Source organism: Coffea arabica, chromosome 1c, assembly GCF_036785885.1.
Source record: "Coffea arabica cultivar ET-39 chromosome 1c, Coffea Arabica ET-39 HiFi, whole genome shotgun sequence".
Taxonomy (NCBI): Eukaryota; Viridiplantae; Streptophyta; class Magnoliopsida; order Gentianales; family Rubiaceae; genus Coffea; species Coffea arabica.
The window spans coordinates 2,105,576-2,124,049 of NC_092310.1; the positions used below are offsets into that span (position 1 = coordinate 2,105,576).

The 18,474-nt window shown below is 34.7% G+C and overlaps 1 protein-coding gene across 19 annotated transcripts; it reads right to left on the bottom strand.

Moving 5' to 3' along the window:
* Positions 1 to 8,450: 8,450 nt before the first annotated feature.
* Positions 8,451 to 17,606, bottom strand: LOC113691753 (putative disease resistance protein RGA4). Of its 19 annotated transcripts, none has more exons than XM_072079298.1 (12): positions 14,386 to 17,605; positions 14,010 to 14,040; positions 13,608 to 13,683; positions 13,278 to 13,395; positions 12,968 to 13,157; positions 12,113 to 12,297; positions 11,575 to 11,670; positions 11,372 to 11,448; positions 10,399 to 10,531; positions 9,389 to 9,456; positions 9,049 to 9,265; positions 8,451 to 8,930 (listed from the first exon to the last, which is right to left on the bottom strand). In XM_072079298.1, the coding sequence occupies exon 1, from the start codon at positions 17,499 to 17,501 to the stop codon at positions 14,418 to 14,420; it is 3,084 nt and encodes a 1,027-aa protein (XP_071935399.1). In that variant the 5' UTR covers positions 17,502 to 17,605; the 3' UTR covers positions 8,451 to 8,930; positions 9,049 to 9,265; positions 9,389 to 9,456; positions 10,399 to 10,531; positions 11,372 to 11,448; positions 11,575 to 11,670; positions 12,113 to 12,297; positions 12,968 to 13,157; positions 13,278 to 13,395; positions 13,608 to 13,683; positions 14,010 to 14,040; positions 14,386 to 14,417. The 19 variants fall into 19 exon arrangements, with proteins under 19 accessions (XP_071935399.1, XP_071935348.1, XP_071935434.1 ...); XM_072079247.1 differs by having other exon boundaries at positions 13,278 to 13,519; XM_072079333.1 differs by lacking the exon at positions 13,608 to 13,683.
* Positions 17,607 to 18,474: the final 868 nt, after the last annotated feature.

The following is an 18,474-nucleotide window of genomic DNA, read 5'->3' on the forward strand; positions in this document are numbered from 1 at the left end:
ATAAATAGACAAATTCACCTTTTCGCTACATTTTTTTCCTTTCTTTCTTTTTTTCTTTTCTTTTCTTTCTTTCTTTTTCTTTTTTTTTTGGAAGAGAATAGATGATTTAAAATTTGTACTTTAGCTTATAAAATTTTAATTTTCTTCGGATACAAAAAAAGGAAGGGAAATGAAAAATAAACAATTAAGAAATAGAAAAGATGGAAGGAAAGTGAAAAAAATAAATTAATAAGAAACCAAAAATGGAAGGGAAATATAAAACAAATAAATAAGAAACAAAAGATACCAAATCTTTATTGGCTGCAAATATCATTATAGGCTTTTAGACCAAATCTTTTATGGTATTTTCTATTTATTATTTATCTATTTTTACTTAAATTTCTTCTTTTTTGTATTTGGAGGAAAAAAAGGAAAGTAGTGAAAGAGTAAATTTGTCAATGTATTATTTTGATTTTGATTCTTTTTTAACTATTGATAACTTTGATGGAGAAACTAACGGTGACCCATTAAGTCACACCATGAGAAGGTTATATATAGGTATATTAAGTCAAATCATGAGGGCAAAAGGTAATTTGTCCTAATTATTATTTTGTTTGCTTAAAATCTTTGAGAATTTGGTCAAAGTCCAGAGACCACAAAGTGATAATTTCCATACTACTTATCAGGCTGGTTGGTTCAGTATGGAGGAATATGTGTACTGGATGATGTCCACCTCAATAATCAGACTCGGTCATACATCATGTAATTGGCCACGAATTGGATTCTTTTCTTTGCATTTTAACTTGTGAAAGTTGTTCAAATATTCTCTCGTACTTTAGGAAGTCTTCTAAAGCATCAATGATACTTGAAAGAAGAATTTAACAACTCATATCTTAGACCGTATTCTTCTATTAGCCTCCTATCCCATTTATAATTAGTTTTCACACTCAATATGTCTTGGTTAGGTTTCATGTGCAAGATTAAGTGTTGAAAAAAATTTGAAGAGTTTGTTTAACCAAAGTACAATATGATTTTCCCAGGGAAGCTGCTTGGCCTTTTACTGGAAAAAATTTCCCAGGTCAATGCAGGGATTCCATTTTTTTTTTTTTTTTTTTGAAGTGGCTTGTTTGTGTTGTCATCCTGCACTTGGTTTTGTGAATTGGATTTTGACTCTTGGCTAGCTTGTTCAAACTCCCGGAATAGAGAAAATACCAAATTGAGGGCCGACTTCTACTCTGTGTATTATCAGCAATCAGGTTTGGTTAGGCAGAGCCAAAGAAGAAGGAAGATTTACAGCAACTAGTAGGCATTGTTCTGAAGCCGCGGATTAAAACGCATACACAGAGTCATGCCAGTAAAGAGAGAATATCTGAGAGCATTGGCAATCAAATATCAGAGGGTAAATTACATACAATCCCCATGAAATTTTGAATAATACCACATTTCAAAATAGTCATGCAATTCCATCTATATATATGGCTATAAGTGATGTCCTGAATCAAAAAATGATGGAGGAAACTGGACTGTGACGTGGGTTGGTAAGAGAATCAGATGCGTGATAATTGTTGATTTCTTGCAAAATCTTGTACATTTGGTTACTTGAAATAGGACATTGATAAACATCAAATGAAAACGCAAAGGTTATTCAAACCTTTGCGGAAGAATCAACTCCGGTGCAGCAGAATCTCCGGCTTGTTATCCCAAGGACACAACAGCCCACCTACACTTGTTGTCACTTTCATTAGTCCATACAACTAAGAGAGTATAACTCCACTAACACTGGTCTTTCTTGTCGATCTATGAGATAGAAAATAACAAAGGAGTAGATATTTTTCTCTTATGAATTGTAGTTTATAAAACATAAGTTGTTGTAGCGCCTTTTCCTATCTCAACTACACATATTTATAGGTGAAGAAAAATTAGTCAAACATAACCTACACTAATAATATGCTAAGTAACTGTTGAAAATGATTGGCTATTCAAGACACATTCTAATTTGTATTGTAGGTTATAAAATTTATTGTAATTGAAAAGCCATAATTTCATATAATAAATATTTAGTAAAACATCATTCAAACACCAATAAATTTCAAAAACATTTACCAATTTATTCTCCTTGTAACTTACACATTGAATTGAGAATTTAACTATTTTATTAAAATACTCCAACAGAAACTGTCAATATTTAAGAATTCTTTTGAAGTAATTATTACTAATATAGTTTCCATTTCTCGTGGAATGTTCTGAATCTCTCCTAAAGCAACATTTTCCAATTTGAGTGCCAGAATTGTTGCAAACTTTTTTGGTTTGTGCGTCACTTTGCATCTAAGAATTCAAAATTTCACCACCAATTAAATAGTTTCCCTTGCAACTTTAGTTTTCTTTTCTCTTCTATTTCCAATTTCTCCTAACTTATATTTCCTTGTTGCGGATCTTGCCCAACTATATGAGATATGTCTTATCGATTCTTTGATTCCTGGAACACAAGAAATTTTTCATTCCTAATATGTATTCTTGTTTAATTGTTTAATTGATTTTTAAAAGTTATTAGTAAAAAAATTAGATCTAATTTCGTGCAGTGCTCCTTTGACAAACTGAATCGGATGCTTTAGCGACGGAAGTCGCTTCGCATCTTCAATTCACCTTTCTTAATGAGATACTAAATTCTTTGTTAAATTTTGACTTTAAACATCAAAATAGAGTAATTCTTTTGGTTTAATGATTAAAGTACTTCAAGAATAAAAGGTCCTAGATTCAATTCTCCGAATTTTTACTTCTCTTGTATGAAAATAAAGTATGAACATAAAAATGAGCTAACCTAATGTTTCAAAAAAAAAAAAAAAAACAAGACATCACCTAAAACTACAAATGACCTTTGTATACTCTTAAAACTTATGCCTATAATTTCTTCTTGTTAATTTGCAACCTCAAAGTTTTATCTTTTTAAGTATCTTTCCATTTCAAAAAATTGGAGATCCCTGATATTTGTAGTTGTCTTGACCGATTCAATTTCTTACCTCCATTTCATATTTAGTGTGCATGCATTCTAATGGTGAGTTTATACACGATTTGTATAGAATACACCTATGGCTGTCAATCCGTCTTTGAGCTTGGGGTTGCTTGATTAATTTTAAAAAAATCTTAGGTCGAATGAACTCTAGCAAAGAATGATTTGAAATATCTATTTGCAACCCTGTTAAAAATTTATCTTCATACCTTTTGCAAGGTCATTGAAAACACACATTGAAGGTACTTGACGCTAACCTGTTTTTAAATAAAATCATTAGGCATTAGAAAGTATAGAGGCAAGAATTATTAAAGCCAGAAATTTAAGAGGTACTTTGAAGACATCAAAAATATGGTTTGATGGTACTTGAGGCAAACACTTTTTGTTAAATAAATCATAAGCATTAGAAAATTAAGAGGCAAGAATTATTAAACATAGAAATATTAAAAATCTACCTAATATTCCTTTTAGGATAAATTTTGAATACACAAATAGTATATATACAAGCGAGGCTGAATACATGCTACCTTTACTGTGGAAGAAATAAGTACATCAGCAATTCTTTTTGTTCCTTTTTTGTTCCTTGGATACTTTTTGCAGTGGAAGGTTTTTGCCCTGGGTGGAGGCAAAAAGGAACTATTTTTTGCTTTAGTAGAAGTACGGCCGCAAACGAATCGAGCTGCTCGAGAACGGCTCGAGTCGAGTTCGAGTTGGCTCGAGTCAAAATCTAGCTCGAACTCGAGCTCAAAATATTAAGTTCGTTAGGCTCGCGAGCTCGAGTATATGTATGTTATATTTATTTATTTTTTTATTTTAAGTATATATATTATATTTTTTTAATTTTAATAGTAAAATTACATATATATCCTTATTATTTTATTATTTATTAATAAAAATATTATTTTATTTATTTTTTAAAAAATAAAATAATTATTTTTTATTTTTTTCGAGCTTGAGCTCGAACTTGGCTCGAATCAAGTCGAGTTAGAGCTCGAGCTTGAAATTGTCAGCTCGTTGAGCTCGAGCTCGATTTCAAGTTCAATGAAATTAAATCAAGACTCGGCTCGATTAAGCAAAAACTCGGCTCGACTCGGCTCGTTTACAGCCCTAAGCAGAAGCAACAAGACTTTGACAAACTTGTATGCTTTTGCAACAAGGAAGAGGTTGCTACTTGATCCGGGGCCTCACAATTTATGTTTTATACAATTTCGTACAAGTTGATCTTTGGTGTAAATTAGTCGGATTTCAGTGTGAATTAGATCTATTTTAATATAAATCAGGTGCAGTTCAGTGTATATTAATTTGTTATTATTTTGTATAAATCAGAGACACTTGGATATAAGTTGATTATTATCATTTAGTATAAGTTAAGGTCAATTTGATGTAAACGGAGAGTAAATGGTTAATTTACATCAAATTATACATAATGGAACTTGTGAGGCCTATTTCCTGCATAGGACTTGTGAGGCCTGTAATTTTGGTATCCAAAATTTGACACGTGAACAGTTTTAATTCCCAAACTTTGGACGAAAACAAATCTAGTATCCAAACTTTCAATATTTGAGCACATTTAGTAGCCTTAGTGAATTTTTTCCAAATTGTTACTTGAAAAAGTCACGTGATAGTCATATGTTCGACAAAAATTATATAAAAAAATGTCACAAAAATGTAAAATATCTTTCTGACACTAAGATGAAGATGAAATACAGCAAAAGAAGGAGAAAAGAAATAAGATGAGTAGAGTTGGGTAAGTGATTAACGTTTTTAAAATATCTTGGTACTTAGTGCTAGAAGGATATTTTACATTTCATTGGTATTATTTTTATGCAATAGTTGTCGGACATGCGATTATCGCGTGATTTTTTCTGATAGCATTTTGGAAAAAAATTGTCAAGGGTACTAAATATGCTCGAATATTAAAAATTTGAGTATAAGATTTATTATTGTTCAAAATTTGGGGATTAAAACTGCTCATGTGTTAAAATTTGAGTACCAAAATTAACATTTTTCTCTACTTGTCGTTGCCCGGGCCTTCATCTACTTTTGATCCACATGCTGGAGCCTTGGGTTGTGTGAAATATGACAATCAAGGATTTAAAATACGACAAAACAAGAAAAAAGAAAGGGAAAATAGCAATCATAATTGCAACTCCGGCAACTATTTTCTTTTTGAGTTAAATACAAAAAACCTCCTTATGATTAATCGAATGTTCAAGTTAACTCCCTATACTTTGGAAACATACATAAAATCCCCTTATGCTTTTGATTAAAATAAAGGGCAAATTACACTTTACCCTCCTGTGGTATAACTAATTTTCACATAACCCCTTGTATTTTTAAAAGGTATATATAACTTCTTTATAGTTTGGACTACATTGTCAAAGTGACGGAAATAATCATTTATAACGGAATCTATGAAAATGTCAAAATTACAAAAATATAGAAATATAATATGCATGGCACTCTAACCCCATATGGTTTTATATTTTACCATATAACCCTCTTATGATTTAATGTTTTATCATATTACCCCATTATGGTTTTCAATATATATATACATAATCCCCTGTGGTTAATAAATAATTTTTAACTTTAGATAGAGGTATTTTTGATATTTTAGTTGTTTCCGTTATGGATTGTAAATTCTGTCACTTTGATATTTTAATTCAAATCATGAGAGAGTTATGTATAGATTTTGACACCATAGTGAGATTATATAAGAAAACACTAAATCACAAAGAGAGTAAAGTATAATTTGTCCTAAATTAAAATATTAATTTTTTTGTTATAGTTAACAATAATAAAGGGTAAGTTGGTTATTTGATTATAAGGCAATTTATATTATATAAAATGGGAAAATAGAAAATCTTTTTCTCTTCATTCCATCCATAAGCCTTACAATGTATCTCTTTTTTATATTTTTTGGTTAAAACATTGTATCCCCTTTTCACCACTTGACCTTACCTTTTCTTTCTTTTTTTGGTAAATTATATTTTATCCCCCTGTGGTTTAGTACTTTTTCTACATAACTCCCCTGTGGTTTCAAAAGCTATACATAACCTCCCATAATTTAAATTAAAGTATCAAAGTAACGGAAATAGTCATTCGTAACAAAACTTTTGAAAATGTCAAAATTACCCTTATAAATACATGACACACTAACCCCGTATGATTTTTATATTTTACCATATAACCCCCTTATAGTTTTCAAAATATATACATAATTCTACTTGGTTAATAATTAATTTTCAACTTTACATAAGGGTATTTTTGACATTTTAGATGACTCCATTATGAATGATTATTTCCATCATTTTAACACTTTAATCCAAACCATAAAAGGGTTATGTATAGTTTTTGAAACTATAAGGGAGTTATGTAAAAAGCACCAAATCACAAGGGATAAATTGGAGTTTGCGTCTTCAAACCCAAAATCCCAAAATGATGGCGTCTTCAAAATTTCAGAAATGGATGGAGTGCTTGATCTACTTCTTCATTTGTGCATATATGATATTTCTGTCCATGGCGCCAGCCTATTTATGTCAAGTAATTCCGTGCGGTGGCTGCTTGCGGTGCACATGAGCGGTTATCTGGAGAAGATGACGTGAGAAAAGATGATCACATCTGTGATTTGGTATTTTATTACATAACCCTTCTATAGTTTAAAAATTTATATATAACCCCTTCATAGTTTGGATTAAAGTGTTACCATCATTTTTTTCCGTTAAAACTAACAGTCAATAGCAAAAATCAAAGTCAAACTAATAAATAGACAAATTCACCTTTTCACTACATTTTTTTCCTTTCTTTCTTTTTTTCTTCTCTTTTCTTTCTTTCTCTCTCTTTTTTTTTTTTGGAAGAGAAGAGATGATTTAAAAGCTGTACTTTGGCTTATAAAATATTAATTTTCTCTGGATACAAAAAAAGGAAGAAAAATGAAAAATAAATAATTAAGAAATAGAAAAGATGGAAGGAAAGTGAAAAAAATAAATTAATAAGAAACCAAAAAGATGGAAGGGAAATATAAAACAAATAAATAAGAAACAAAAGATACCAAATCTTTATTGACTGCAAATATCATGATAGGCTTTTAGACCAAATCTTTTATGGTATTTTCTATTTATTATTTATCTATTCTTTATTTAAATTACTTTTTTTTTGTATTTGGATGAAAAAAGGAAAATAGTGAAAGAGTAAATTTGTCAATGTATTAGTTTGATTTTGATTTTTTTTTTAACTATTGATAGTTAGTTTTGATGGAGAAACTATCGGTGACCCATTAAGTCACACCATGAGGCGGTTATATATAGGTATATTAAGTCAAACCATGAGGGCAAAAGGTAATTTATCCTAATTATTATTTTGTTTGCTTAAAATCTTTGAGAATTTGGTCAAAGTCCAGAGGCCACAAAGTGATCATTTCCATACAACTTGTCTGGCTGGTTGGTTCAGTATGGAGGAATATGTGTACTGGATGTCCACCTCAATACTCAGACTCGGTCATACATCATGTAATTGGCCACGAATTGGATTCTTTTCTTTGCATTTTAACTTGTGAAAGTTGTTCAAATATTCTCTCGGTCTTTAGGAAGTCTTCTACAGCATCAATGATACTTGAAAGAAGGAATTTAACAACTCATATCTTAGACCGTACTCTTCTATTAGCCTCCTATCCCATTTATAATTAGTTTTCACACTCAATATGTCTTGGTTATGTTTCATGTGCAAGATTTAAGTGGTGAAAATTTGAGGAGTTTGTTTAACCAAAGTACAATATGCTTTTCCCAGGGAAGCTGCTTGGCTTTTTACTGCAAAAAATTTCCCAGGTCAATGCTGGGATTCCATTTTTTTTTTTTTTTTTGAAGTGGCTTGTTTGTGTTGTCATCCCGCACTTGGTTTTGTGAATTGTTCAAACTTCCAAGTTTCTTAAACACAAGTACCTCCCGGAATAGAGAAAATACCAAATTGAGGGCCGACTTCTACTTTGTGTATTATCAGCAATCAGGTTTGGTTAGGCAGAGCCAAAGAAGAAGGAAGATTTACAGCAACTAGTAGGCATTGTTCTGAAGCCGCGGATTAAAATGCATACACAGAGTCATGCCAGTAAAGAGAGAGCATTGGCAATCAAATATCAGGGGGTAAATTACACACAATCCCCCTGTAGTTTTGAATAATACCACCTTTCAAAATAGTCATGCAAAGCAATAAGACGTTCAATTCCATCTATATATATATGGCTATAAGTGATGTCCTGAATCAAAAAATGATGGAGGAAACTGGACTGCGACGTGGGTTGGTAAGAGAATCAGATGCGTGATAATTGTTGATTTCTTGCAAAATCTTGTACATTTGGTTACTTGAAACAGGACACTAATAAACATCAAATGAAAACGCGAATCCAACAAACAAGGCTTGATAAGCTGTGATTAAAAATGCCATATCAACTAGAGTTTACTGATACGAATTCAATCAGGAAGTTGATGTCAGTTTCATTAAATTAACAGAGAGTGAGCATGAAAATAACATTTAGCTCAGTATAACGGAATTCAACACGAATAGCCAAATATACAACTTTCAAGAAGGATGCAAGTTATCTAGCAGGGTTCAGCTAATCCACATCTTTCTGCTGCAAAAGACTGGCTACTTTGAAGTACAAGCAGCACGGAAGATATGGCAAATTGTGTTCCAAAAGAAGTAAAAGAGCACCTCATTAACATGTCTACAAATTGCTGAATCGGTTGGACAGTTTAAAATCACCAGCCGGCAAGGAAGATCTGAGGCTTTGGCCATCCGAGGCAGAGAGCAAAAGGGAGTTCCATCCGGGATGTTTTCATCTGATCTTACTGAATCAGGATCTGGTTCAACAAGGGATCACAGGACTTCATTACAAATGATAGTAAGAGCGAGCTATCAAGGTTAATGTTGATCTTCGAGTGTAAAATCACTGCAAAACACAAAAACTCAAACTTAAGAAACTCAAGACAGCATGTAGTCAAGAATAAAGCCAGCACATAGTTGCATGACATTTTTGTTGTATTTGAAACACTAAAATAAGAACTTACCATGAAGAGATGAGCAATATCAACAAGTATAGGTGGTAGAATGAGCTTAATAGCCATCATCACAGCGGATGAATTAATTGCAGCCAACAAGCATGCTTGGCAGTCTTGACTAACCACAGCGATATGCTTCAAAACTTGCAGCTTAGACTTGATTGTGTTAGAAGATACTATAACAAGTCTGTGCAGCTTCACTGCATGAACAGTACATCTTCCATGGCTGCTCCCAAAAACATTTCCATTATGAGAAGATTTCTCAAGTTTTGGTTGTAATATGTTCAGAATCAAAGTAGTTAAAAGTCAAATTTGACTAGTAAAAGATGAGCAATATATCTGATCTTACCGGACTCTTAGAATCAAAAAACCAATTTGATGACCAACAGCTCTGGGAAACTCCTGAAATGTTTACGACTAGAAAATCACAACCAAGGAAAAGTGAGACAGAAACCCATCATTTACAAGACTTATCGAACAAATCACAAATCAAATGGTTCAAGAAGCTTGATAAATGCGCCTTCAAGAGGCGATTAAACTTTGGAGCAACTATTTATCCCTCTAGAATCATAAGCTAGGGAGCTGATCACTTTAGCAATCACATCTTACATCCACAAAAGCAGATATATAAAATCAACAAACTAAACTTCTAGTGCGTATTTCATATTGATGGGTAACTTGTAGGAAATGCAAAACAAAAATTAATGAATACCAGCTATAAAATTCTAATCTATGTTCATCTCGGGGAGAGAGACAAAAATCTGCCTGCTAAGTGCAGGAGGAAGGAGTGCAGTAGAGAATTGCTGGTTTAAAGTCTTATAGAAAAGGTTTCTAGAATTGCTGCATGTGGTATCAAATCTAAAATCTCCAATGCATTTTCAACAGGTGAAACTTCAGAGAGAGCAATCTTTTCATCCTGGTGAAATCACAAGTTTGAAGAGAGTGCACCGGTGTTAGCAATCATGACGTATAAAGGACAGTAACTGACATGCATGATAAACAAAACTAAATTCTTAAATTCCACCCACATTAGTGCATTTGTTTCAGTGCTGGTTCATCCAAAACATGATTCAGTTAACCCAAGAAAATCTCGTTCATTTTGGTCACTGAAACAAATATGCAACAAAAGCTTTGAATGTAGTACTGAAACATGGATGGTATTGAATTGGAACACCATTTGCCATTTTGATCTTTGCAACAGCAAATAAGATGTGATACAACAGGAGAAATACCAATTTGACATTAGAAATTAGCCAAAAAGATTGTATAGTTTTGTTAGTTGAGATTGATATGGAACCATGCATGGCTTATTAGTGGTAAAGGTTATGAAATATTTTGCTTATTCGTGATAAGATTTACCTATAACTTTCAATCATGATGAAGAGGAAGAAAGGGCCGACTCTGCGTCCAACTTGGCAGACCTACTCTGTTGTTGTTCCAATTATCAGATGATATACTTTCAAGGCAAGAAAGACTTTCAAAAGTAAAGTCACTGCAAAACAGAAAACTCAGACTCAGGACTTCACATAGCAAATCATGAGGCAAACAGGAAATTGCATGACATTTTTGTTTAGTCAATTATTCGGAAAGCTAAATCAGTATCCGTTTGTTTTTGTTGTTCTTTCCTAACCTAAATCAGGAAGAAGATATCAATCTTTCTGGTCAGTCTACAAGTACCAGAAGTATCATAGAAACTATATTAGTTTTTGTTCAAAACACTGAAAAAAGAAAAGTTCTATGACAATAGTGATGCAACTGCCGTGAAGGCAGACTCTTTGAGACTGCAAGATGCAACAGGTTGAGGTAATTACAACTATTTTACTCTTAAAATCTTATATTATTGCATTTGATCTTAAACTTCAGTAAAGGATAGTCTACCACGTCTTTGCTGCTTGGAAAACACCTTAACATGACAATTTTTGAAGGTTTTAGTTAATGCATTGGTTATTAAACTGCTTAAAACCCAACAATAAGTAATGGACGAAGATTGTTGGTATTATAAATTATCAAAGGACCAATCCCACAACCAAGGGCAGTGGGAGTAACTCGATTGACTATTGGATTTAGGTCAAGAGATCATAGCTGAAGAAAGTAGAATCCCATCATTTAAGAGACATAATAAGAATACCAATAATCAGGTAATTTGGAGCAAGATGATAAATACATTTCGAAGAAATGGAAGTTCAGAGCAAGCATTTCCATCCAGGTAGAATCTCAAGTTTAAAGAGAATTAGCTCTTTTCAGCAATCATGATATACAACTGGAAGTAGCAGACATATGAGATGAGCAAAAGTAAACTGCTATTTTTTATTTAAAACAAAGAATTTTGTACCGTAGATGAAAATACAAAAGTTTTCAGCTTTGACATCATGTTTAACTGTCCACATCAAATAATCTCCTCTTGAACACCTGTATTCCATAATTGAATTTAATATATGGTTAGAGATATTGTTTTCTTCCCGGAACAACGCTTGTTGAGTTTTTTTGAATCAGGCTGAAAAGGCCAGGAAAAGTTCAACAAAGTAGACAACTGACCTTACTGTTACATTACTAGACAACATCTTGGAAGCAGACGTTTTAAACCTTCAGATGTTTTGCAACAAAATCATCTTATTGTACAATTTCTATCACCTGATATTGGATAGATTTAAAAGGATTTAGTAATGATTTTACTGGAGTATATTGTCCTGAAGAAACAAAAAACTGGAAATTGACTCCTAAAATCTTTGTCCATCATTGCCTATCTATAATTTTCTGTGTTCCATCAAACTTTGATTTAACAATCTATTTCATGAATGTAAACGCATTATCTTTCTTTTCTAGCAAATTGATAACCAAATGAAATTTTAGAGTAGTTAGTTGGATGAGAAGCTTTTAGATTGAAAATCTCAGGAAGGCATGTTTGCCTGCATTACAATAAAGATAGAAGAGCAAATTCCATGTCATTTTTGAGCTAGGAATCTTACAGAAAGAAAGGGTTTCTTTTTGTTACCTTTGTTCTAAAACTAATGAGCAGGAAATAAGACTAGATACTAAACACACCTACTAATCCATTTAAAACAAATTCGCTAACCTTACAGTATTTCTTGAAAATTTGCAAGCTCCTCATTGTCAATCTATTTCTCTAATACAAGCTCTATCGCCAACCAAACCCCCCATGATCATCAGCAGAAATTCATGGTAATGATGGCTCTTGATCTTGAAAGACATTACATAAGCTGGGGAAAGAAATTCTAGTGGGCAGTTTGTAGAGGCCAACTGACAAAGATAGACCATTTTATCAGGTTTTAGACACCAGGAAGAAAGAAAAGTGTGCCTGTAGGGTGCCATCCTAATCATTTCTGTCCAATTGAAACAGGATTTGATTCAACAAAGTTTTCAAAAGTTACAAGCTGTGTAATTCAATCAGTAAGTAAGTGCAATTGTAGATTCTAGTTCACATTTGAGCCTGAGATCATTGCAGAACAGAAAACTCGAGTTGAGACAATATGAGAACAAGAAAGCTAATCAGAAAGTTCAGAAATTCAACAATAATTTTGTTCTGTCATTCCCACAAAAGGCTAAAATATGTCTTGTTTGTTATGAAACTAAATAGATAAGCAAGAACTTAGTCGTGTTTACAATTACAGTATTTTGGTTACAACCACAAAGCAAGTACTTACAACTCATAAAAAGAAAATAATAATGGACAATTTGTAGTGCAGGCAAAGCATTTCACATTGAGGCATTGAGAAACAATAGAGCTGTGGGCCACTGAGGCACAATAGAGATCCACATTTAATTGCTACCACAACACCAATTAGTTCTAACTTCTAACTCTGAGCAGTATGTCGGAGATGACAATTTGAGTTCTAAAGCATGTAAATCAGCGCCTCATTATCATGACTACACATCACTGAATTGTTTCGATAGTTTAAAAGAACCATACCCCAATGGATATCTCAGACTTTGACCATCTGAGGCACAGAGAAAGAGAGAATGCCATCCTAGATGTTGCTATTCAGCCGAAGCAGGATCTTGTTCAGCAACGAATTGTAGGACTTTCAAAAAGTAAAGATAGTACGTAAGAGCCATCGATGAGGTTCCCTGTTGAGCTTTGTGCCCAAAATCACTGCAAACTGCAAAGCACGAAAACTCAAACTGAAGACGGTGAATAGCATAGAATAAAAGTAATGGAAATTTTCAAATAATTGCAGTTTTCTATCATTGTAACTGAAGCCCCAAAAGGAGAAACTTACCATAAAAAAAGAAGCAACCAACAATCATAAAAGCAGAGAGAGCTTAAAAGCCTTTATCAAGGTGGATTCATTAACAGTAGCAAGTCGGAACAAGCAGACTTGACCAACCACCGGAATGCTTCAAAACATTGCGCTTAGAGTTAAATGTTGGAAGATACTCCACCAAGTTTTGTGCAACTTCGTTGCTCAAAGAGTACACCTTCCTTGGCTACCTCAAAAATATCTTCGTGATGACAAGATTTCTTTTGTTTCATACGTAATAGATTAGATATTGAAGGGGTTAAAAGTCAAAATTGAGTAGTGAAAGAAGAGAAGCATATCTAAAATTACCAGAATTTTTTAACCAAAACATGAAAGTGATGACCAACAGCTGCAAAAACTCCTCAATTGACCATTGTCTTCATGGCTAAAAAGCCAAAATCAAGGAGAAGTGAGCCAGAAAACCATCATATATGACTCTGATGGAGCAATTACTAGTCAAATAGTTCAGATAAATATGCAAGTTCATTATCAAGAGGTAAAAGTTCAGTCCCCTTAGAATCACAATTTTAAACAGAGTGAGATGACTTTAGCAATAATAACTTAAAATCCACAGAAGCAGAGCACGTAAAATAAACAAAAATAGACTGCTAGTTGTTCTAAACGTTGATAGGCTATTTGTAGGAAATTCAGGCCAAAAGTTATTGAGGTCTAGCCATATAGACGGTGCTGAAGAAGTTTCAAAATTCTGACCTCTGTTCGTGAAGCTATTCTTCTATCAATCCTACAAAAACAAAGCATAGAACAGAATATGAACAGAGATACGGTAAAACATCAAAGCACCAAACAGGATAGGTGCTTGGGGTCATTCTAATTGATGGTTACAAGAGTATTATGTTGTAAGGAGTAAATGAAGAGCACCAATACTTTGAACTTGATAAGAAATGCTAGTGCTGTAGCTTTGAAAGATAATAAATAGGATGATAAAAAGGGAGAAGAGAGAATTGTGAAGAAAAACCATGGGACCTTTTTAGGTTTTCTCACGAGAAGGTTAATCAGAGGGGGAGGTGAAGAGAAGGGGAGATTGATTGTAAAGCAAATTAAGAAGGTAGGTAGGAGGCAATCTTACATGATTGAATTTGATCTGAAGATGAGTGGTTATTAACCGATTATGCGTAGGTGTTGAATGTGAGAAACTTTGGACCACTGGGAGTCGGGGCCGCTGCTCTCAGGAGTGCATCTTTCTTTTAACAGAGGAGAACGATAAACCCACAGAAGTTTTAGTTTGGTGAGACTTCTCATGGCATCCTCAGAGGGTAGATGTCGAAGCTCTTTGAAACCAATTAACCACAGCTTTTCAAGAGCAGCGAAGTTTCCGAACCAATCTGGCAGAGCTTTTATACCTCCAAAGTCACGCAGAGTTAATGACGTGAGAGTGGTCAAGTATTGGATCTGATGTGGCAGGGCCTCCATGTGTGGCAACCCAATTAATCCTAATTTACGGAGTGCGGATGACGAAGAGGAGGAGGAGGAGGATATCAATCCAGACCAATCAAACTCATTGTAAATTGAAGAATTTTCATGATCATCACCATCATCTGAGAAGGGACCAATTTCAAGCTCCCTTAAGCTGGTCAGGAAACCAAATCCTTTGGGCGTCATGCTTGTTTTCAGTTTGGGACAACAGGTTAATACCAGCAACAGGAGAGAAGGCGTTTGTTGCAAATCAAGTGGAAAGGAGATAAGATTGTTGCAATTAGTCACCCGAAGCTCCTGGAGAGAGATACATAAGTGTAGCATGTCACCTGGCAGATTCGTCAACCCATCGCAACCATCAATCTGCAGCTCTGTAAGAGACATAAAGTTTTGCAGGGGAAGGAGTTCTCTGCATCTGTTGCAGTGATTAAATTCCAAACGCGCTAACTTGGGGAGTGTTGTTGCTGACTCGAGGAGTGTTGTTGTTGTTGGCAAATCCATTAACCATCGAGGAAATTGATCGCCCATAAAAAAAAAGATTAACAACACCTCCAAATTTGGGTGGGGTCGAAGGCCATCTAACACATCTTTGTCGTTGTAGTCGTCACCTTCTAGATCATGGGCCCACTCAAGTTGCAGCCTAAATAGATTTGTCTTTTCAGATAATTTTGCTTCCTCAGCTCCTTCCTTATCCTTTACTAATTCAAGATTGTGTATAATTAATTTGCCTTTGAGGTTCTTCAAGCTTCCAAGCTCTCCAATTCGTCGACCCTTCTCTCGACCCACATTAAAGAACTCGAGTGTCTGAAGGCAAGTCAGCCGTCCCATATTCAGTGGCATTTGAAATTCTTTAGTGGTGTAAAAGTGGAGATGCCTCAAGCTAATCAAATCGCACGTCCCCTTCGGAAGAACTTTAAGAACGAATCTCTTTAGCCTCAGTGTCTGCAAATTATAAAGTTTGCAAACAGATTCCGGCAAAGTTTCAATTGTACAACCCTCAAAGTTGATGTACCTCAAGTGTGTCAGTTTGCCAATTGAGATTGGCAGATTCTGATTTTGTACACCAGACAATTTCAGAACGTGCAAATTCTTCAACTTCGTTAGCATATCATCAGATAAGCTACCCTGACTTAGAAACAATGTATGAAGCAAATTTGATCGACTCTCAAAAAGATTTTTTGCGCCATCTCCAAATGATTCTATTACAAGACAACGAACCTGATTACTATTGTCTTCTGAACCAATCTCCGAATTAATGACTTTAGTAGACTTTGACATTATTGATTTTGAGACGTCGTGCACCATATCATGCATTTTATAACACCTTCTCTCATCATATCTTATTTCTTCCAGCAAAGAACTCTGCAATAAAATTTCCAAGTAATATTCTCCAATTTCCTCCATTGTTTTGTTCTTGAGATCTACTTGAAGGAAGCCTTCTGCCATCCAAAGTTCGATCAGCATATCCCCTTCCATCTCAGCATCCTTGGGAAAAATAGAACAATAAGCAAAACATTTCTTGATGGCTGGTGATGGTAGATTATCAAAACTCAACTGAAGTATTTGCATGGCTTCATTCAAATTCAAAAGTCTATCCTCCAAAATTGATCGCCATTTGTCTTTCCTCAAGCGCAACAAACCACCAAGTACACTTGCAACCAGTGGTAATCCATTACATATTTGTATAGCTCTGTCTTTAATTGCATCCAATTCATTAGGCACTTCTTCCCCGTCAACTACTTTTCCTTTTAGGATAGACCAACAATGATCGCCCGGTAGTCTTCCTAAGGGATAGCCTTTATGTGCTACTAGATGCAAACGAGTAGTGATTAGACACCAGCTTCCTTTGGGTGGATTGATTGGATTGAGTCCCGTCAAGGTGTTGAAGAAGTCATCCCACAATGTCTGACTATCATCCCACACATCATCTAGAACCAGGAGATATCTTAATTTCCCTAGTTCCTTCCCAACTTCTTGAACGATGTTTTGCCTATCTCCCACTTCATCCTTTTTGTCATTCAATTGGCCTAAAATGAGTTTGAAAAGCTCCACCCTTGGAACTTTTTCCGATACGCAAACCCAAATCTTTTTCTGAAAGTGCCCATCAATTTGGTGATTGTTGTATATCGATTTAGCCAAAGTTGTTTTGCCTAGACCTCCCATACCATTTATGGGAAGAACAGAAACAACCTTCTCGGACGGGCTCAACAACATCTTCACTATCTTTGATTCATCATCGGCTCTTCCAACCATTGGAGCAACAACAGAGTCGGTCTGCCGATTTCTCGTGTCTCCAGCAGGAGGAGCAGCAGGGAGGGCAGCTGTCACGACTGCCCTACTGACCAGTAGCAATCCATGGGCTCGTTGATTGATCTCATTCAACTTATCTTTGATGTCCCTGACCTTAGAAGCCATTCTCCAACGAAGAGCAAGATTAATGTTAGAGAAGGAGAAGAAGCAGCATACCTTGAGCTTGTGTCGGTTTCGGGACTCCACCTGGTGACGAAGAGATTCATAGTGGAGCTCATCCAACACATTGTCAGCATCATAAGCAACCTCCTCGAGACTATTCAACCATTCTTGCACTGCTCCGTCCTGGTTTTGCTTTGCTTCAGCATCAGCCAAGACAGCATTGATCAGGCGGAGAGAACGTGTCATGCCGGCCACATCCTTCTTGAAGCCAACCAGCAAACCAATCCTATCAGAGGCAAGAGACAGTGCCCTTTCCAAGGTGACCTGAATTGTGGAGCTGATAAGAGCGTCAGCCATTTTTTTTTTTTTTGGAATAGCTTGGATTCAGTCCTGAGATCAAGATGGTTTTTTTAAAATGGGAGGTTTTAGCGGCCAGAAATTGGTAATGTTACAAGTGGTTAAAAAGAGGAGAGCATTGGTATTTGGTCGCTTAAAAGTGCAGACTTATTCTTAACTTTGGTGCCTTCCTTTGCAACGGAAATATATATTCCTTGCTTGGCATCTTCACTTTAACTTTCTTGCTGGGGGCTTCATCTTTATTCCAACTCCATTGAGGGCTTCATCTTTATTCCAATTTCCAATTCCATATTTCATTCGTTAATCCTTGAAAGATGAACTAATTAGAACATAATTTGGTCTGAATACAAAAATCTATTGGGCTTCTAATTATTTTGTAATTCAGAATCTGATATTGTTGAGCATTGAGCCTTTTCAACTTTGCATAATCAATATGCTGAGTCTAATTTGGTGGTGGCGCCATCAATGAGTACCCCACATTATATTCCTTGCTTGTGTTAATGCCTGTGGTGGATGAACTTTGGCAAAGAATAACTTGGAATGTGGATTTGCAACGGCAAATAGAGGCCTAAACAATTATTCAGCCTAACTGATTTAGAAAATTTATCTAAAAAAATCAACCACAGTGCGATGGTGATTTATAGATTGATTATCACATAAACAAACAAACTCATGCTTGTAAGGCATATAAATTATATTTAACCAAAACATTTCAATTGAAGATAAACAAAAAAATTTTTTGAACTTCATTAGAATCGGGAGGTAACATTTATGTCTTCCTCCATCTTATACTTATTTTCAAGTGACTTAATAAATTTTAACTTTTATTTGGGAAAAAAATTTAAGTTGTACAATTACCCTAATTGGTGCCCCCGCGGACTAACTCGAGCGGTCCGCTCCCCCTAGTTAGGGAATGGCGACCAAAAGGTCCTGGCCAACCAGGGTTCGAGTCCCGTGTGCAACGTTCAGTGAT